Below are 21,514 nucleotides of genomic sequence, written 5' to 3' on the forward strand. Positions count from 1 at the left end.
TTTCCCATGGGTTCCTGATCTACGCCATTCCTGCCAAGCCAGCCTCCTGTCCTTGCCACTGCCTGCCACCTGTCCTCGCCACTGCCTGCTGACGCACCTAGGACCACCTCCATTACCTTCCCTCATAAACTGTTCATCATAACCTATCTGCCTCCGCCTGCTCTTGGGTCCAGGTCCTGTCCATTCGTGACAGAATACTTTGGCCATCATGGACCCAGCAACCCCGGAGGCGCTTCAGAATGCACTCACCCTCCAAGGCGCCCACAGAGGACCTCAGGACAAGACGTTGCAAGAAATCACAGAAACGCTCAGAAAGCTACAATCCCTTCTACCCCCAGTAAATACCCATTCTGAGTCCGCAGCCTCTGAGCCACCCCGCTTCCCTTACAAAGAACCTCATGTACCTCCACCCAAACCCTACTGTGGGGACTTAGGCGCCTGTAGCCAATTTCTTCTCAACTGCACCCATGTTTTCAACCTTCAACCTTACAGTTATCCCACCGAACAATCCAAGGTAGCATATGTCACTAACCTCCTCCGCAGCAAAGTAGGAATTCCCTGGCTCAAACATCACAACCCTGCCATAGACTGGACTCATTTATCTATCACTGGGTGGACTCCTCATTGCCATTCACACTGTCTGCTCTCCGCTATGCCACCCTCAGAAGACCCACCACCCTCTGTCACCCCAGTGGACCTCTCACTGATTCCCAAAGAATATTATGACCTCTCCCTACTATTTAGCAAGGACTTGGCAATCTATCTACTGCCCACCCGCCACCCCACCGCCCGTACGACTGTGCCATTGACCTCTTGCCGGGAGCTCCACTTCCCACCGGCCAACTCTTCAATCCCTCCCGTCCAGAGAAAAAAGATATGGAGGATTACATCCGAGACTCCCTGGCTGCTGGACTCATACGCCCCTCCTCGTCTCCGGTCGGGGTCGGGTTTTTCTTCGTGGAGAAAAAAAAGACACAACTCTCCGCCCATGCATCAACTACCGAGGACTAAATGACATAACTATAAAAAACAAGTCACCCCCACCACTGTCTTCCAAAGTAAAACTCACCCAGTTTTTCATGGGAGGACCTGTTCCTGGTGGCTTCACCATTGAGCACATGCCACAGTGCATGGAGAAATCAAATACTACAAAATAAAGGAATATAACTTATAGTACTATTTAATTTTTGTTTAAAAATGTGTCTTGCAAGCATGCTCTTTAAAATTGTGATTGATTTTCAAAAATTACAGCTGTATTAAAAATTAATAAACATTTTGTCCCGTTAAAGCCCTACATTGTGGGACAGTATATGAATAAATTGATGTGTAAATCCGGAAAGAGTCCCAGGTGTTGGTCATTTATATTTTATAAAGTGCTCATTTATAGGACATCCCCTTTTTCCCAAGCATTCCAATGGGCGTCAATTATATGTGGATTTTCGCTATTCGTGGGCCAGCTATCCGCTATCCCTATCCACAGTATAACTGGATTTAAAAAGATCAAACATGCTAAATAGCCACAGAAACCACGTCACGACCAATAACCCTGCCCTATTTCATCTAAAAGTAGCTTTCACTTATCAAGGTAACAATAACCCCACAGCTACTGCCATCCTGCTGGGATGGGACAGATGTCCTCCTCTCCACTTTTTCTGGTCCACCAACTCTGACTTCCCATGGCAGCTACTCCTCATTTTGAGGTACACACCGTGTTTGATTAAGGCATAACATGTATAGCAACTTTCACACTGCGCAATTCTTCTTCTTCGTCTGTGGAAAGAGGGATTACATTTCGGTACAGAGTAGTTTATGTAAGAACCACAGCTACACAGAATAAAATGGTGAATTCATAGAACTATGAATATCTGAATCTTTTGGTTGCCATGTTAGAATCAACTAGTTCCGTCTGACTTTGTGCTGGATCCACCAAATATATGGTTTGGTCGACAGCATCGATGTACTTGGAATGATATAAAAGGAATTAAAAGGTTACACATACAGTACAAGATTTTTACATATTTCCCAAAAATATTGATAAATGACAAAATGCCTTTGTAGTTGTGGCAGATATGAAAAGTAAAGGATTTTTTTTTGTATACAGTAAACTAGTGATTTCCAAACTATGGCCCAAGGGCCATTTGCAGCCCACCGTCCATTTTTCAGCGGCATGCAGCATATGCTAAATATTACATTTGACGTGGGCTGCAATGCTAATTGAAAAAAGAAAAAAAGGAGGTGAGCAACGAGAGAAGTGTGGGTGTTGAAAAAAATTGGTGGGAAGTCACTCGCATCCCATGCATGGGTGGGGGGATGTGGTTGATGGAGACTACCACTACTACTAATAAATCCATATTATATACTGTTGAACATTTCTTGATAGTTAAATATCCAAATGAACTATTTACAACTAAAATAGTAACAAAATGTCTCTTCATGAATAAAGATCATTTATTTTGAGTGGCAAAAATGGTTTCTTATACTTTCTGCTCTGTCTCAAGGTCAAAATTGGGAACGTATCACATTAATGATCCCCCCAAGTAACTGCTTTAAAAATGATCTTACAACAGATTGCGCTTGTTTTGGTTCTGAATGCAGAGAAGGGATTTAGCTGCTCTTCATTGCAGGCGCAGAAATATTCTAGTAGGATACAGGGCCACCTACCACCTCCAAATCGTGAAAAACCCTAAAATATTTGCCTTTTCACCTTTTATAGAAAGCTATTCAGGTAGCAGTTTTTCAATATAACTGGAATATATAAACAATATACAACCGCTTGATTGACTGATGCTAGTGTGTTTAATAGATTAAAGTTGAAAAAAATTCAAATGGCCTTTTTATCCTTGGATTTTTCTGTATCTGGCACTCGGAGGAAAAGGTTTGGACACCCCTGCTGTAAACCCACGTTATACAGTGGGTACGAAAAGTATTTAGATCCCCTTAAATTTTTCCATTCTTTGTTATATTGCAGCCATTTGTTAAAATCATTTAAGTTCCTTTTTTCCACATTAATGTACACACAGCAACCCATATTGACAGAATACATTAATTTATTAAAAAAAGAAAAACTGAAATATCACACAGCTGTAAGTATTAAGACCCATTGCCCAGTATTTAGTAGAAGCACCCTTTTGAGCTATTATAGCCACGAGTCTTTTTGGGAATGATGCAACAAGTTTTTCACACCTGGATTTGGGGATCCTCTGCCATTCCTCCTTGCAGATCCTCTCCAGTTCTGTCAGGTTGGATGGTGAACGTTGGTGGACAGCCATTTTCAGCTCTCTCCAGAGATGCTCAATTGGGTTTAAGTCAGGGCTCTGGCTTGGCCTTTCAAGAACAGTCATGGAGTTGTTCAGAAGCCACTCCGTTATTTTAGCTGTGTGATTAGGGTCGTTGTCTTGTTGGAAGGTGAACCTTCGGCCCAGTCTGAGATTCTGAGCACTCTCTATAAGGTTTTCGTCCAGGATATCTCTGTACTTGGCCGCATTAATCTTTCCTTCGATTGAAACCAGTTGTCCTGTTCCTGCAGCTGAAAAACGCCCCCACAGCATGATGCTGCCACCACCATGCTTCATTATTGGGACTGTATTGGGCAGGTGATGATCAGTGCCTGGTTTTCTTCACACACACTGCTTAGAATTAAGGCCAAAACGTTCTATCTTGGTCTCTTCAGACCAGAGAATCTTATTTATCACCATCTTGGAGTCCTTCGGGTGTTTTTTTTTAGCCAACTCCATGCGGGCTTTCATGTGTCTTGCACTGAGGTGAGGCTTCCCTCGTGCCACTGTGTCATTAAGCCGTGACTGATGGAGGACTGCAGTGATGGTTGATTTTCTAGAACTTTCTCCCATCTCCCGACTGCATCTCTGGCGCTCAGCCACAGTGATCTTTGGGTTCTTCCTTACCTCTCTCACCAAGTCTCTTCTCCCCCAATTGCTCAGTTTGGCCGGAGGGCCAGCTATAGGAAGGGTTCTGGTCGTCCCAAACGTCTTCTATTTAAGGATTATGGAGGCCACTGTGCTCTGAGGAACCTTAAATGCATCAGAAATTTTTTTGCAACCTTGGCCAGATCTGTTGCCTTGCCACAATTCTGTCTCTGAGCTCTTCCGGCAGTTCCTTTGACCTCATGATTCTCATTTGCTCTGAAATGGACTGTGAGCTGTAAGGTCTTATATAGACAGGTGTGTGCCTTTCCTAATCAAGTACAATCAGTATAGTCAAACACAGCTGGACTCCAATGAAGGTATAGAACCATCTCAGGGATGATCAGAAGAAATGGACAGCACCCGAAATGTATGAGTGTCACAGCAATGGGTCTGAATACTTATGGCTGTGTGATATTTCTTTTTTTTCTTTTTTAATAAATCTATGAAAATTTCAAATATGGGGTGATGTGTTCACATTAATGAGGAAAAAATGAACTTAAATGATTTTAGCAAATGGCTGCAATATAACAAAGAGTGAAAGAATCTGAATACTTCCCGCTGGCACGGTGACCAACTAGTTAGCACATCTGCCTCATAGTTTTGAGGACCAGGGTTCAAATCCCGGTCCCACCTGTGTGGATTTTGCATGTTCTCCCCGTGCCTAAGTAGGTTTTCTCCGGGCACTCTGGTTTCCTCCCACATCCCAAAAACATGCGTGGTAGGTTGATTGAAGATTCTAAATTGCCCGTAGGTGTGAATGGTTGTTGTTTCAATGTGCCCTGCGATTGGCTGACGACCGATTTAGGGTGTACCCCGCCTCCCACCCGAAGATAGCTGGGATAGGCTACAGCAGCCCGCAACTCTAGTGAGGATAAGTGGTCCAGAAAATTGATGGATTGATGAATACTTTCCGTACCCACTGTATGGCAGTTCAGTTTTCGTGGCACCTCTGCATTGCGTTTTCAAGTGCTGTTACAGTTGTTACTTTATTTTTTTTATACTGTAAAATATTTTTGTGTTATCCATTTCTCTGGCACTCTCTCAATATGTTGTTAAATTTGTTTGTTGTTTTAAACTTGTGTTTAAAGAACATCATTTTTTAAGTACTGTAAATGTTATAAGAGGAAGCCTCGAGTGTTTTTACACAGGGTATCTCTATTTCGATGATTTTCACTTATTGTGGGGGGGGGGGGGGGGGTGTAACAACCTCCTGTAATGGAGGGGGGTTTACTGTATTTGTAATATAAGTACTGCACATTCCAGAAGCTTCCAGTGATTATTGTTGACAATGACAAATGTTATAGCACCCTTCTAATTGTGCAAGTTCACCTGTCAATGGAAATAAAGACTCAATGTTATAACTGACATCCATCCAACTTATAAACACATCAGGATATTGGGTGAGTTGGAACCTGTCAATGACTTAGCGTCCTTCACCCAGTGATACCAATACCTTTGGAAAACAATGTTGAAGATTTTGCCTGTCACCAGACAAAATTATGCCAGCTATGTAGTGGTTCGTAATGTACAGGCTGTTCTTCATCTTAAGTTTGATTGCAGAAAGATGAAACAATCCTTCAATAATCTTCTTTTCTTTTTTTTTTTTTTAAATGCGTTTTGACGTTATTTTTTAAATGAATGTTGCATGACTAGGCGCCACGGTGGCCGACTGGTTAGAGCGTCTGCCTCACAATTCTGAGGACCGGGGAACAATCACGGCCCCGTCGGTGTAGAGTTTGCATGTTCTCCCCGTGCCTGCGTGGGTTTTCTCCGGGCACTCCGGCTTCCTCCCACATCCCAAAAGCATGCATGGTAGGTTAATTGAAGTCTCTAAATTGCCCGTAGGTGTGAATGTGGGTGCGAATGGTTGATTGTTTATGTGTGCCCTGCGATTGCCTGGCAACCAGTTCAGGGTGTACCCCGCCTCCTACCCCATGATAGCTGGGATAGGCTCGAGCACGCCCGCAACCCTTGTGAGGAGAAGCGGCTTAGAAAATGGATGGATGGATGTTTCATGACTTCTTGTGTCAGTGGAAAAACATAAAATGATAAATATACCTCGCCATTTAGCCACTGGTGAGGCCGTAGTGTACACAACTCGCTGTGCCTGATGACAATACTGTGGCCTTTTATCTGCGATGGGAGCATTGCCACCACAACTTTGGTTATTCTTCTTCTTCTTCACAAGTCGTGTATCTGTAAACACAGGTAAAAAAAAAAACACAATTATAAATATCCAGTATTAAATGGTAGTCAAATTAAACTTTAGAAAACTTTATTCATCCCAACGACAGCCCCCAAACTCGTTGGTGGACACCATCGGTGAGGGATGGCGTCAAGCTGAAGAAGGAGTCCTTTCGGACATTTTTGGCCTGTGGGACTCCTGAGGCAACTGATGCGTACCGTCTGACCAAGCGGAATGCAGCTTTAGTGGTCGCTGAGGCAAAAACCTGGGCATGGGAGGAGTTCGGTGAGGCCATGGAGATGGATGGCTCCGAGGAAATTCTGGTCCACCATCCAGCGTCTCAGGAGGGGGAAACAGTGCACCATCAACACTGTGTATAGTGGGGATGGCGCGCTGCTGACCTCGACTCTGGACATTGTGAGTCAGTGGGCCTAATACTTTGAAAACCTCCTCAATTCCGCCGACAGGCCGTCCCACGAGGAAGCAGAGTCTGCAGACTCTGAGGTGGGTTCTTCCATCTCTGGTGTTGAGGTCAACGAGGTGGTTAAAAAGCCCTTCGGTGGCAAGGCCCCGGGGTGGATGAGATTCACCCAGAGTTCCTAAAGGCTCTGGATGTTGTGGTGTTGTCCTGGTTGACATGCCTCTGCAATTGCATGGCCATCAGAGACAGTGCCTCTGGATTGCCCTCTCTGGGTCAAGGAAGAGATCTTGCAGAAGTGGAGGAGTTCAAGTATCTCAGAGTAGAGCCGCTGCTCCTCCACATTGAAAGGAGCCAGATGAGGTGGCTGGGGCATCTGATTCGGTTGCCTCCCGGACACCTCCCTGGTGAGGTGTTCCGGGCACGTCCCACCGGGAGGAGACCCCGGGGGGACAACCCAGGACACGCTGGAGAGACTACGTCTTTCGGCTGGCCTGAGAACGCCTCGGTATCCCCCTGGAAGAGCTAGATGAAGTAGCTGGGGAGAGGGGAGTCTGGGTGTCCCTGCTAAAGCTACTGCCCCCTGCGACTCGACCTTGGATAAGCGGTAGAAAATGGATGGATGGATGGAGAATCTAATGGATATTTATAGATATATGCTTGACATATTATGACAACTTGTTCAACCATTTTGCATTTAAAGACTAATGCAATGAACTAATGCATGACATAAACAATTGATAATGTAGGAAACAGCAAAGACTAATAATTTTAATGGTTTTACCAAAGTTTTCCAACTTGTTCAAAAAACTGCTTTTTTTTATGTCCACAAGTGACACAATCATGTGAAGATTGAAAAGTAGTTCCACGAATTTCAATTCTGATCTGAGAATGAGAAATGTACCAAAGCGACTGAGAAAATGTAAAAATTTAAACTGGGGTACAAGATGGGGCCAGAGAGCTCTTTTTCAAAGAACATTTTCCTCATGTACTACTGTCAGGTCATACTGACGGTTTTAACAAATATGACCCCCTTTAAATCAAGGTTAAAAATATATATATACACACAGCAGCTGAAATAAGTAATTAACCCGTCACCATATTTCTCACTAAATATATTTCCAAAGGTGATATTGACATGAAAGTTTCACCAGATGTTGGGAACAACCCAAGTGATCCATACATAAAGAAAGTAGAACAAATAAACGCAGAAATTAATGTGTAATAATGTGAAATGACAAAGGGAAAAAGTATTGAACACACCAACTGGTATTTAATACTTTGTAAAAAAGCCTTTCTTTGCAATGACAGGTTCAAGACGCCTCCTGTATGGAGAAACGAGTCGCACGCATTGCTCTGGTGTGATTTTGGCCCATTCCTCCACCCAAGCAGTCTTCAAATCTTGAAGGTTCTGTGGGCTTCTTTTTATGGACCTTGAGTTTCAGTTCTTTCCATAGATTTTTGATTGGATTCAAGTCAGGTGATTGGCTGGGCCATTCTCGCAGCTTTATTTTTTTTTCTTTGAAACTAATTGAGCGTTTCCTTGACAGAATGTTTTGGATCATTATCCTGCTGAAATGTCCACCTTCGTTTCATTTTCATCATCCTCGTAGATGGCAGAAGATTTTTGTCAAGAATGTCTCGGTACATTTGCCCATTCATCCTTCCTTCAATAATGTGACGTTTACCAGTATCATTTGCTGAAAGCAGCCCCACACCCTCATGTTCCCACCTCCGAACTTCACTGTTGGTATGGTGTTTTTAGGGTAATGTGTAGTGCCATTGTTCCTCCAAATGTGGTGTGCATTATAGCATCCAAACAGTTCAATTTTGGTGTCATCAGACCAGACTGTATTCTCGCAGTATTTAACTGGCTTGTCCAAATGTTGTTCAGGAAACTTTAAATAAGCTTTGTCATGCTTTTTTTTCAGCAATGGGGTCTTGCGTGGTGAGCGTGCATACAGGCCAAGGCGGCCGAGTCGAGTACATTACTCGCTGTTTTCCTTGTGACAACAGTACCTGCTGATTCCAGGTCTTTTTGAAGCTCTCCACAGGTGGTCCTTGGCTTTTGGGCAACTCTTCTGATTATTCTTTGCACTCCTCTGTCAGAAATCTTGCGAGGAGCACCTGATCGAGGCAAATTTATGGTGGTATGATTGGCTTTCCACTTCTGTATTATGGCCCCAACCGTGCTCACTGGAACGTTCAGAAGCTTAGCTATCTGCCTGTAACCAATGCCATCGTTATGTTTTGCAACAATTACTTGGTCTTGAGACAGCACTCTGCTCTTACCCATCATGAGATGAGATGTGTCTTGACTCACTCCTTTGATTATTGATAGATTTTAGGTGTTGTCTTGGCTTTCCAACACGTTTTGCACCTCCCTTTCTTCGCGTGTTCAATACTTTTCCCCTGTGTCATTTCACATTATCCATCCATCCATTTTCTGAGCCGCTTCTCCTCACTAGGGTCGCGGGCGTGCTGGAGCCTATCCCAGCTATCATCGGGCAGGAGGCGGGGTACACCCTGAACTGGTTGCCAGCCAATCGCAGCGCACATGTAAACAAACAACCATTTGCACTCACATTCACACCTATGGGCAATTTAGAGTCTCCAATTCATGCATGTTTTTGGGATGTGGGAGGAAACCGGAGTGCCCGGAGAAAACCCACGCAAGCACGGGGAGAACATGCAAACTCCACACAGGCGGGGCCGGGGATTGAACCCCAGTCCTCAGAACTGTGAGGCAGACGCTCTAACCAGTCGTCCACCGTGCCACCCATTTCACATTATTACACGTTAATTTCTGATCTTATTTGTTCTACTTTCTTTGTACGTACGTATTACTTGGGTAGTTCCCAACATCTGGTGAAACGTTTATGTCAACAGCAACATTGGAAATACTTTTCATGACAAAAATGGTGACTTGTTCAATACTTAATTTCTGCCGCTCTGTGTGTGTGCGTGTGTGTGCGCGCGCGCGTTTGTATAATTAGACAGGGAAATAATTAATAATTTTTTGGCAAAATCCATACTTTTTAACTTTTACGAAAGGAGTTAAATCAATACTGATAGATAGATCGAGTGGGCATGCGCACATAACCGCGCGGCGTGAACGTGTGCAGACTGGAGAGCTAGCTACTACTGCGGATACATACAGTGTGTAAGCGTGCTGTCGTCTACTCTACATTATATGATGGTGAGTGTGGGCAAGAGAGCACGTGATGCGGAAGCAGACTCTAGCTTCTTTTGTTCCCATCAATCAAAGCGGACACGGACAGAGAGCTGCAGAATCAGGAAATCGCTGGTACATGATTTATTTTCCACTCTGAAAATGACAAGTAACCTTGTATAGAAACCACACGTATCCATTTCCTCTACCTTGACCAACTGTATCATCTTGGAAATGTTTGTAAAGTTTTTGTTTTGTTTTTTTTTCCTCCCCCCCCCCGTCCCGGTATTGTTTTACGTATGGCTTTATGAAGTATGTGTTAGCTTAACGCGGAAGGAACGTTAGCTTCATTATCCATAAATGTTCACGTGGACTCCAGCGAGAGTACAAAGAGAAGTTTTATCATTTGTACGAGGCCCAAACTTTAGCCGGTTCCCATATGTCTAGGCTGATGGTGAAACTTGACGAATTGGCGGCTCTGTTAGCTTGCTAGCCAATATCCAAGCGAACAAAGAGCGTCGCTGCTTAGCTTCTTGAAGCTAGCGCCGACGCGGACACACGCTATATGCTTTGTTCCATTTGGTGTCTTTAATAGTACGTGTTACGGAACCGACTTAATTGGCATTGTTAATCACTTTAGCGTTTAGTCTATGACTAAAGAGACCGCAACAAAGTAAACTCTTAAGTTAAAGTCCCCACTCTCCCGGTCATCTTGTCTCCGCATGTCAGTCAAAATGCTGAATTGTTCAAACAGATCTTCTCCTTTAATCCTTTAATGTTCGTTGGCTTTTAACCCTGGTTGGAACTAGTGAGCATATACAACAAGAAATTTTTATTATTTCGTCCTAGTCAGTGGCCAATACTATACACTCGAGTGTCAAACAAAAGTTTGAAGCAATATAAACGTTTTAGTGTCAGTTAAACAAGATTTCTGTGCAGTTCAGGCTCATACGTCACTACCTTGGCGGCTGTTTGTCATGACCACAACTTCAAGGTCTATAATGGTTCCCTACGTGATGCTTGTCTTCTGCTTACGACGCAGTTCCCTTATACGGCGGCGAAGTCACCCAAGTCGGAACGTGCCGTACTCTTATTACCAACCTCTGCTGAGTACTGTTGCTATAATTACCCTTCATATTTATATGAAAAAAACATTTGTAAGTACAAACAAATGTCAAAATACTAAGTAAGGCCTTAACTGAGCGCGTTTGTACAAACTAGCTCGCTGCATGCCGCTCATAACTTTGAAATGTCATAATTACAGTATTTATATGAAAAACTTCGCGGCTGTAAATGTAAAACAGGAAGAAGCATGGTGGTAACCGAGCTTGGTTTTTCGTGCAGTGTGACGACATACTTAGGCCACTGCGCAAACTAGTTAATTGTGCAGCGTTCATAACCTCGAAATGTCACTGTTTCAGAAATTATTTGTTTAAAAAAAAACTATGCCATAAATACGTTTATTAAAATTTTTTTTTAAAAAATCAATACAGTGGTAACTGAGCATGCTTTCTTGTGCCACATTTGAGTGTATTACTCAGCTGCCCAAATTAGTTAATTGTGTACTATTCGTAACCTCAAGTCATTGCGGGAGTAAATATTTGAATTCAAAAGTAACACATTTTGGCCATAAATGTAGAAAATAAAATAAACGAAGAACACTTAAGTGTAGTGGTAATTGAGGGTGCAACATGACTTTGTATTCTTATGCAACTGTGCAAACGGAACCTTGAAATGTAATAATTACATTGGATATTTGTATGCAAGTATGGCTGTAATCAAGTGGGGAATCATGGACAGCTTGATATAATATTCTTACACCACTGGGCAACCTATTTCATTGCATGCTATTCATTCACAACCTCCCAATGTCGTAACAACAGTAAATGTTTGTATGAAAAACATTCCAAGGCCATAAATATAAAAGTCAAAACGAAAACAGCGAGTACGGTGGCAACTGAGTGCCTTCTTGTGCCGTTACCTAATATCGAAATGCTGTATATCATACACCAAAGACCCAAGTACCATATACTTTTTGTAGTCCTGTGCCTACACGTATTGAATTATAGAAAGGTTGCACATGACTTCTCTCCCCGTAGCTCTTTTGACTGAAAATGCCACGTAAGAAGGTGACAGATGTGTCTGGAAATGGATCCCTGAAGAAGAAGAGAGCTAGTGGCAAAAGGAAAGAGAGAGACTTCAGCAGTGACGACGAGTTTGACTATGAGCAGGAGAACAACAAGAAGCCGGGGAAGCCCTCCACAAAGTCCACTCTGCAACCCGTCACTGTGGCAGATGATGTGAAAGAGAAAATTGTGAGTTTGTTGCTGGATTTTTTCATTTTTTAAATAAAAAAAGTTGAGCTTGTTTATCAGATTGACAATCCATTTGCCTTTCCACAGAAACTTGAATGCCCAAAAGTTAAAGGTCAACTGGTCATATTTGGAGCAACTAACTGGGATTTGATTGGAAGAAAAGAGGTCCCCAAACAACAAGGTAGATTTTATAGTGTGAATTGTTAATAATAATAAACAATCATAAAAGGAAGTCAACCACTTTAATATTCATGCATTAAAACAACAATATACTATACAGTAAAACCTCTAATTGCCAGACTAATGGGGAGGGGAGTCGTCCATTAAAGCTGTTTGTCTGTTAATTTGAAGCCCTTTTTTCGTGGCCTAAATACACCCAGTAGATTATAAAATTATACAAAAATAATGTAAAAAAAACTTTTAAATGTTTGAAAAGTTTTAGTTTTTACAAACTTGCCTTTGCCTTAATGAAGGGCTTGACAAAAATAACTGTAGTACATTGTACCAAAATCAGTATACAGTAGTGGTGTAATGATTCATTCATTATATCGATGTATCAATTTATATTCCTACGATCCAACTGGAGCTATCTGTGTTCAGCAAGTTAGCCGTCCAAATGAAAATATATGGATTTTAATTGTTTTAAAAGGTATTCAATCAATTGTATCGATATTAGGAAATAACACATTGGATTTACGCAGGGCAGACTTTACATGGAGTTGTGTATTAAGGCTGCACTGTTATTGATAAAAAAAATAAAAATTTCAACCTGTAATGTGAAATAATACAAGATCAGTGTTGGAAAAGTTCAGTTCATCGTTCCAATAATGAACTACTTCAGTTCATAAGTACAAAATTTTAACAAAGTTCGCCGGTCCAGCAACGATCTATTTCATAGTTTTTGTTTTTTTTGTTTTGTTTTTTTCCCCCAAATTTGTTGCTGATGGTTTTTTTTTTTTCCAATTTGTTGCTGATGGGCAATTACCCTCAAAATACTGGCATTTCATTTCCCCGTTGTTGCTACCCATTCAGTCCACACTAGTAGCCAACTGCAGCTTTCACTCTACAATCTCAAAAACATGATTTTTTTTTTTTTTTTTTAAATGAGGAATTAAAACAAAAACAGGACTTTTGTCATTAATGTAGGTAAACAATGTTGTCCGTCATGCTTTATGCATCCCTGGTCATTTTTGTGCATCTCAAACGCGGGACGTACATCAAATGAGTTTTAATTTTGCGATATCGTGAGTATTGTTACATCCCGACCGATACCGTGAGAAAACGCAGCAAAACTTGAACAAGGAGAAAAAATGGCCAAAAATTCCACAGTACACTATAGTTCAGGCAAACAAGGCTGCCATGGATACCGGGAAAACTGTAAATGTAGCATTACATCATTACACCCGTTGGCAACAATTGCTTTCAACACAAATTGGCGTGCACAGTAAGTCTCAGGTGTTAAACTTCACATTCTGGCTGCGGTGGGCGGCATTCGGCCTCTGTTTCACCGTCTCAAGTTGGAAAATTACCGGGTTGACTTAAGAGCATCATTCTAGTTCTCTAAAGTGATCAGAAAAATTCTCAGCTTCACACTCATTTGCTGCTCTGGGAGCATGCAGCTCCCTCAAGCTTTAAGCACAGCTGAACAGCAGTTGTTGAGGAATGACAAGATGTCCGCATTTTGAGTGGACAGAGAACATACAGCTAGTGCTGAAACAATGAGTGACTATTGAATTGTTGTGATGCTCTCTGTTCATATGTATGTGTATATATATTGTGGACACCCCTCCCCCTGCAGGTCTTATTGATGCATTTGCAGGCGCACGCTGATAAATGTGCTTTGTAGCAAAGGGATTTGTGAGGGAGGGCGGGGGGTTGGCTTTTATTTGTAGCAGCTGCTTAGACAAAGACCTTGTTGGAAGGATCATATGCTGAACATGCTATATATGTGTACTTGCACATATGTCAAATTATGTCCTATGTATGGTGATGCTTTTTTTGTTTTAATTCTAAACACCAATGTCAGTCAAAATAGTTTCCGTTTCAACCTACATTTTACAAACTTGCAAAGTTTTGTTGGAGTTGAGTAAAAAGTAGTGTGTAATGCTTGTCTGCTGGATCTCATAAACAAATGGCTGTTGTGTTTCTCTTCAGTTACACTGAGAAAATTGCGTTTTTTGATAAACACAATTTGAGAACTTTATGATGCTCAAATGGGAAATGCTAAATGCCAAATTTCATATTGGACATTGTCTATAAAATTGAGGATAAAGGAAAGAGTCCAATAAGAAAAGTCCGGTTGCATCGATTCAACTTGGCAACCTGCAAAATAATTTAGTTGTTGTCTCATCAACATTTAAGAAGTACATACCTGCATATGGGACTGGTGCTCCAATAAAATAAAGCATAGCAAGCAAGGACTAAACCAATTACTCCTCCCTATTGGGGAGTTTTGGGCCAATTAAAAGGTCTGCTAAATCTGACATCCCTGCATGCGTGGAGCATTTCTAGCTAGTTCGCACTCTTTTTCATGTAGAATTGTACAGGTGAGGCAAGGCAACCGGCAAAATATGGCTTGGAAACACACATTTGGGGTGAAAAGTTTCCAATGTGGATAAATGTGTGCACCACTGTAAAGGTCAGTGTGATTGCCTTCTGCCATGCCCCTTCTTTTCATATCGAAAACAATGACTGCTCATGGTTTCTCTTTCTTCGTGGGAATTAAACAAGTTCCTGTCTGGTTGCAGCCGTCTTGTTAGTAAAAGCAGTACACGTTAGCTAGGGATGATGGATAAATTTATTTCACTTTAATTCAGTTTAATGTCTATCGATTAAACGGGTCGGTGGGCGACTGGTTAGAGCGTCTGCCTCACAGTTCTGAGGACTGGGGTTCAATCGCCGGCCCCGCCTTTGTGGAGTTTTCATGTTCTCCCCGTGGCTGTGTGGGTTTTCTCCGGGCACTCCGGTTTCCTCCCACATCCCAAAAACATGCATGCTAGGTTAATTGACAACTCTTAAATTGCCTGGAGGTGTGAATGGTTGTATGTGCCCTGTGATTGGCTGGCAACCAGTTCAGGGTGTACCCCGCCTCCTGCCCGATGATAGCTGGGATAGGCTCCAGCACGCCCGCGACCCTAGTGAGGAGAAGCGGCTCAGAAAAAGGATGGATAAATGGGTCATAAATAAAAAAATAAAAAATGCCCATGGGATTTAGGTGAGCGCCGTCACAAAAAGAGGTTTGAAATCCGCATGGGCTAAATGTCATTGCAGTCAGTTTTTATTTTTTTTTCCTTCCAGCTGCTTTCCGCAACCTGGGCCAGAATTTGTGGGGTCCGCACCGCTACGGCTGTCTAAATGATGTCCTGGTCAGTTGTGTGATTTCTGGCCCCTGTGCGGCTCACAGCCTTCTCATCACCACTGAGGGCAAGCTGTGGAGCTGGGGTAAAGCCCATGCAAATAGAAAATACACATCATTATAATTTTAAATGTGTATATATATATTTATGTTTCATTAATCTAAAGATCCACGCAAATAATATGCAAGTAACTGATTATTTGGGCAGGTCGGAATGACAAAGGTCAGCTGGGCCACGGAGACACCAAACGTCTGGATGCTCCCAAGTTGATTGAGGCTCTGGCAGATCTCGTGATTGTCTCTGCAGCCTGCGGACGTAATCATACCCTGGCACTCACAGGTGTGTGTGCTGGACTAGGGCCTGTGTTGTTCTTTCACCTCTTGAGCTAAAAGTGTCTTGTTAAAGTCCTTGTAGTTGTAGTATACTTACTGTAATGTATGCTTTTGTCTGGTTCTTTTTCTTTAGAGGATGGTATTGCACACTCGTTTGGTGAAAACAAGCTGGGTCAGCTTGGCCAAGGCAGCCAGACTGATGCTGTCCTCAGTCCAGCGCCCGTAAGCACCAGCTACACACATACGACAATATAATAAAATACAACATAACGCAGTCCCAGCAGAAAAGTTAAAGGTTGTTATATTTTCTGTAACCAGATTGCCTACAATGGCCAGCCCTTGGTGAAGTTGTCATGTGGGGCAGAGTTCAGCATGGTGGTGGACTGCAAAGGGAACCTCTATTCCTTTGGCTGCCCTGAGTATGGACAGCTCGGTAAGATAGGAAACGCCAAACTTTCTTGTTCCTTTTTTAAAAATCAGTGTTTATTTACCTTCGGGGGACTAACGATCCATGTCAGCTTTCAGCTCCGTGGACACCCCCACTAGACATAAATATGGAAAGTCTGCTCCTAAAAATCAGAAGTCAAGAAACCACTTTTAGGGGTGATCGCTTCAACTGTCAAGCAGACTTGTCATTCGGTCTCTTCTCTGGTCTCACTGCAGGACACAACAGCGATGGCAAGTTTATAGCTCGTGCCCAGCGCATAGAGTATGACTGTGAACTCATCCCTCGCCGCATTGCCATCTTCATTGAGAAGTCCAAAGACGGCCAGATCATGCCCGTGCCCAACGTGGTGGTCCGAGATGTGGCCTGCGGAGCCAACCACACGGTGAGAAGTCACAACGTAGAAATGAAATTTATTCTCCTGTACACAGGGTATTGAAGTCTGTGTGTGTGTGTGTGTGTGTGTGTGTGTGTGTGTGTGTGTGTGTGTGTGTGTGTGTGTGTGTGTGTGTGTGTGCACCAACAGCTGGTTTTGGACTCTCAGAAGCGAGTATTCAGCTGGGGGTTCGGAGGTTACGGGCGTCTGGGACACACCGAGCAGAAGGATGAGATGGTTGCTCGCCTGGTAAAACTCTTTGATTTCCCTGGTCGAGGAGCCAGTCACATCCATACGGGCTACCAGTGTTCCTTTGCCATCAGTGAGATGGGTAAGACTCAGTCGTGCACTTCACTTTGCAAATAAAATGGTGCTGGATGACAGCACAACAGACCTCTATACTTTCCATCCATCCATTTTCCGTACCGCTTACCCTCACTAGAGTCACGGGGATGCTGGAGCCTATCCCAGCTGAGTCTGGGCGAGAGGCGGGGAACACCCTGAACTGGTCACCAGCCAATCACAGGGCACATTCAAACAGACAACCATTCGCAGTCACATTCACACCTACGGGCAATTTAGAGTCTTCAATTAACCGACCATGCATGTTTTTGGAATATGGGAAGCAACGCACGGAGAGAAGATGCAAAGTCCACATAAGCGAGGCCTGATTTGAACCCGTGTCCTCAGAACTGTGAGGTAGATGTGCTAACCAGTTGTCCACCGTGCCGCCCTCTTCTATACTAAATACCGTATTTTCACAACCACAGGGCGCACCGTATTAAAAGGCGCAGTCTCAGTTACGGGGTCTATTTCTGTATTTAACACATGCATATAGTAGTATGTCCAAAAAACACAAGGAATTTGTCTCCGGTAATTGGATCCGCTCTAGTACGACAACAGTCACTTTTGAGACATAAAGACATTGAGAAAAACAGTCACTGAGCAATCAAGGGTTGCTAATTATCTGGTAATGCCGGTACATAAATTGATTTATTTTTTTATTTTGACAATTGTGCAAAAAGATGCAATGCAGAGTCCTCCAGCACTCAGAGCAGTTCGAATGACTAATATTGCAATAGTCCGGTGCAATGACCATTGTGCAAAGAGCGCGAGACTTCAAGCGAGTAGTACGATAATCTGGGACAATGTTGATTGTGCAAATGTTGCAGATACTACTCTGGCATAAGTGGCCAGTATTGATCAACAACTAAAACATACCGTAGCATGCATGCAGGCTAAAACATTTTTTTTTAAAAGGCAGCGGGAGCAAAACGGAGTTCGGTTGTACTTTATTGAAGTATTTAACAATGTACTCAGGTTATTTTTTTTAATCAATCCTCATCCACAAATCCTCATCTTCTGTATTCCATATGAACAGCTGGTCAAGTTCTCAATCAAACACGGCAGGTTCGAGACAGTCTCGTTGCCGTGCGAAAGCTCGAACAACAGTGCAAGCAGATACGTTAGCCCGAGCATCCACAATCCATTCACAAATTGTGGCGTAACTCGCCCGGCGCTGCCTCCTAGTCTTAGTAAAGTTGTGTTCGCCACCTGTCCTCAATGGCTCCCACGCCGCTCACTTCACTTTGAACGCCCTGTTTACACGGACGTCCAGCGGTTCGTCAAGCCTCCCGGAATGATGCCAAGCCCAGAGTTATTGCCCTCAGTCGAATGGTGACTATAGAGACATTTCTCCCGGCTGTTCTTTGCTCATTAATCCAACTCGGGCCACCTCGCCTTGTTTCTGCGTTTTGTTTTTCTTTTTTTCCGCGGAAACTCTCCTTCATCTTCTTGACTTGGCGAAGCTCGTTTTCCTGCTTCCTCCACTTTCGAACCATGGATTCGTCGATCTTGAATTCTCTCGCGGCTGCTCGATTCCCATGTTCCTCCGCGTAACTGATAGCTTGCAGTTTAAACTGTGCGTCGTAAGCGTGTCTCTTCGTAGGTGACATTTTCGGGGGTCCTTAGCCAAACCGACGTTGTTTTGCACAATGCACACCCCGGAAATGCTCCCACTCAGTCAAGCGATTAAAATTAAAAAAAAACCCGGCGCTATATACCTACTGGGGATGTAGCTTTAGCGTACTCCTTCACGTACCCTTAACACTGTCCTCAGCCACGTCCGCTTTTCCTCTGTGTAAGCAGCGTGTCGGCAGGCAATGCAAAAAATAAAGTCAAGCAGAGTGCTCATCACACAACGTTATTTATAGATGTTGGAACTCGGTGCACACAAAAGGCGCGCCGCATTATAGGGCGCCCTGTCCATTTTGGTGAAAATGTAAGACTTTTAAGAGCGTGTTATGGTCGTGAAAATACGGTACATAAAAACATTTTGGATGTATGTACTTTACATTTTGGGTCTTGTTTTCCCCACTAGACTTTGTAGGTGGATGGCGCACACATCCGTACCAATGGTACTCTTAATAATAATAATATTAGATATGATGGTACCTTCACTTACAAGTGCCCCAACTTACTGTTGTTTGCAGGGAGTCTCTTCTTCTGGGGGGTGACCAACACCTCCAGAGAGTCGACAATGTACCCCAAAGCTGTGCAGGATCTGTGTGGCTGGAAAATCCGCAGTCTGTCGTGCGGGTACGTCCTCCGCAGTTGATGCTTTAACAGCAAGCTCTATGATAAACGTCTTGTCAAAATGTTGTATTTCAACTCAAGTAACACTAGAAAATTTTAAACCTACTGAGACCCTCTAGTTTATTTATAGACCAATATCTCTGTCAGGATCATGTAATTGACATTAATTGCTGGTATGGCGGCATGGATACCACCAACCTCGATATCGTCAGGCCAATAGCTTTACTGCCCATGCCTTTTTTTTTTTTTCCCCCAGAAAATAAGAAGAAACAACAAATTTATCGACCAAGAACAGTCCAGTCAATATTCAAGTAGCTGCCCACTTTGGGGTTGGTACCCAGCCACTCACCTCAGCTAACAAACGGCAACATGACATTTCTGGGTTTTAAGTAAGCGAGTCTCAGCTGCTGCCAAGTCATACAAATGCACGCTATAAAGTATACATGTGTTTTTAAACAATAATTAACTATATTATTTTTTAATTTAACTGTGGATGAAATAGCGATGCTTGCCGTCATTGTCGCCAAAATGTGCGTGAATGGTGAACGTCCCGCGGCAGGTATGGTCAAGTGAATGGGAGCACAGGATTAGCCAAATGTCAAACTATCCCCCTCCTTTTTTATGTTCACCAACATCCCCTTTCAGCTCACGGTCCCTATGTGGGCCAACAATCCAACATACGCGACGTAGAAATGAACGCTTGGCCGCCACAAGATGCCGTGCTATGGCCAAGGCCCAATCATCAAAACTCTTTTCCATATATAAATTTCAATTTTCAGCGATCCAATCAGAGCAAGGCTTATTTAGATCTCAAATATTAATGAGAAATCCGTCCATGTCAATTGCCAGGTATTAAAGACCAACTAGAATATATTAAAAAAGGGCATCCTGGGCATATTCAGAAAAGATTGAGAATAAAACATTTATGGCATGACACTATGACGTCATAAAATGAGAAGGACAAGTTACAGTGGCTGACTTTTTTTTGTGTGGTTTAAGTATGTGAGGATGACTGTGTATGAGTGACTTAACAGTTACTGAGTGTGTTACTGTGAGAGTAAGCAAGTGAGTTTGCGATAGTGACTTGGCGTAAGAATGGCAGCGTGCGAGTGAGTTTGACCGTGAGAGGAGCGAGTGTGACCGTTTTGCTGTGTTGTGTGAAACAGGAAGAGCAGCATCATCATTGCTGCAGACGAGACTACCATCAGCTGGGGCCCTTCACCCACTTTTGGAGAGCTGGTAAGAGAGAGTGCTTCATATCATTGTCATCGTGATCTTCAATTGTGGTGACACAGTTGGTATTAAAATGTTTGCTGTGTTATTTGTGTAGGGCTATGGCGACAACAAACCGAAATCCTCCACCATCCCCCAAGAAGTCAAGACCCTGGATGGCATTTATAATGAACAGGTGCACTGAATGACTGTCATTGTATGAATGGTGGGGAGCCCTCCTGCAAGTATTATTGTCTACAAAGCTGTAAATTTAAGGTTCAGCACACGCAGATGACGAACGTGTTCAGCGGGACCCGGCCGAGCAAGGCGTCGGACCCCCAGCTTCGCTTGAGCCGTACGCTCAGATACTGCCTTTGATTCCGTTTGTGTTCCGGAAAGCGCTACTTAGGATGAAGGATGGTTGAGCGTTCGCTTTCGTCTGGTTTTTGCAGGTGGCGATGGGTTACGCTCACTCTATGATCATTGCCAGGCAGGACACGCCGGCCGAGCAGGAGAGACTGCAAAAGCTGCCAGAGTACAATCCCCGAACAATCTGATCAGGTTTAGCGGGAAAGGTCGGAGTTCGCCCGGGAGATGCGGCCTCTTTGCAAACGTCTCCGCTTCACTGAGGCTCACTTGCCACCAATTTGGATGCTACGATCACAACGAACTTTTGAGACCATGTCACTTATTGAGTGAAACCTAGTTTACGTCAAGCACTATTTTTTTTCTTCCAGGGATGTGCTTCCTTTCCCCCTTTGTTACATTCACTCATTTATTTCATTGTCTTGTGTTGCAGTATTTGAGAAATAGTAAAATTTATGGGTGCTTCAGCATGACCCTTACCTCTGCAGGGACAGATGCTCCATACGAGTGCCTACATTTTCCACAGCCCTGTTATGGAAGTTGTATGTTTTCTTTAGGTTCTCAGCTTTGTTACATTCCTTGAGTTATTCTTCACAATAGATCAATGTTGGGGCTTGTCTTGAATGATTGTGTTAGGGGCCAATGATGCGCTGTCAAAAGTATTTGAACTGGGGAAGGTTGGGACTTTTTTGTTTTAAATCAGCAAAGGTGTTTTTTTCCTCCCACCTTTGACAGATCTTAGTGTGCATTTTTCTGGTTACATTTTCATTCCAATAAAGTGGTTGTTGAGAAGCAGGATTCCTACAATATGTTGAATTC

General features: G+C 43.2%; 1 protein-coding gene across 1 annotated transcript; it reads left to right on the forward strand.

The window, feature by feature from the left end:
- Positions 1-9,661: 9,661 nt before the first annotated feature.
- rcc2 (regulator of chromosome condensation 2) lies at positions 9,662-21,487 on the forward strand. The gene is made up of 13 exons (XM_061686828.1): positions 9,662-9,833; positions 11,798-12,013; positions 12,101-12,194; positions 15,311-15,454; positions 15,577-15,708; positions 15,835-15,923; positions 16,020-16,134; positions 16,365-16,531; positions 16,673-16,853; positions 19,015-19,120; positions 20,284-20,356; positions 20,448-20,525; positions 20,782-21,487. Exons 2-13 carry the CDS (start codon positions 11,813-11,815, stop codon positions 20,884-20,886), a joined length of 1,485 nt encoding a protein of 494 aa, XP_061542812.1. The 5' UTR covers positions 9,662-9,833; positions 11,798-11,812; the 3' UTR covers positions 20,887-21,487.
- The last annotated feature ends 27 nt before the right edge of the window (positions 21,488-21,514 follow it).

Source organism: Phycodurus eques, chromosome 1 (assembly GCF_024500275.1).
Source record: "Phycodurus eques isolate BA_2022a chromosome 1, UOR_Pequ_1.1, whole genome shotgun sequence".
In the NCBI taxonomy this organism is placed as follows: Eukaryota; Metazoa; Chordata; class Actinopteri; order Syngnathiformes; family Syngnathidae; genus Phycodurus; species Phycodurus eques.

Bases quoted from the DNA above. Each gene is read 5' to 3' on its own strand.
- rcc2 (XM_061686828.1), top strand. From the start codon at position 11,813: ATGCCACGTAAGAAGGTGACAGATGTGTCTGGAAATGGATCCCTGAAG. The intron at 12,195-15,310 runs GTAGATTTTATA...TTTTCCTTCCAG, and splicing joins AGAGGTCCCCAAACAACAAG to CTGCTTTCCGCAACCTGGGC. The intron at 16,532-16,672 runs GTGAGAAGTCAC...GTGCACCAACAG, and splicing joins CCTGCGGAGCCAACCACACG to CTGGTTTTGGACTCTCAGAA.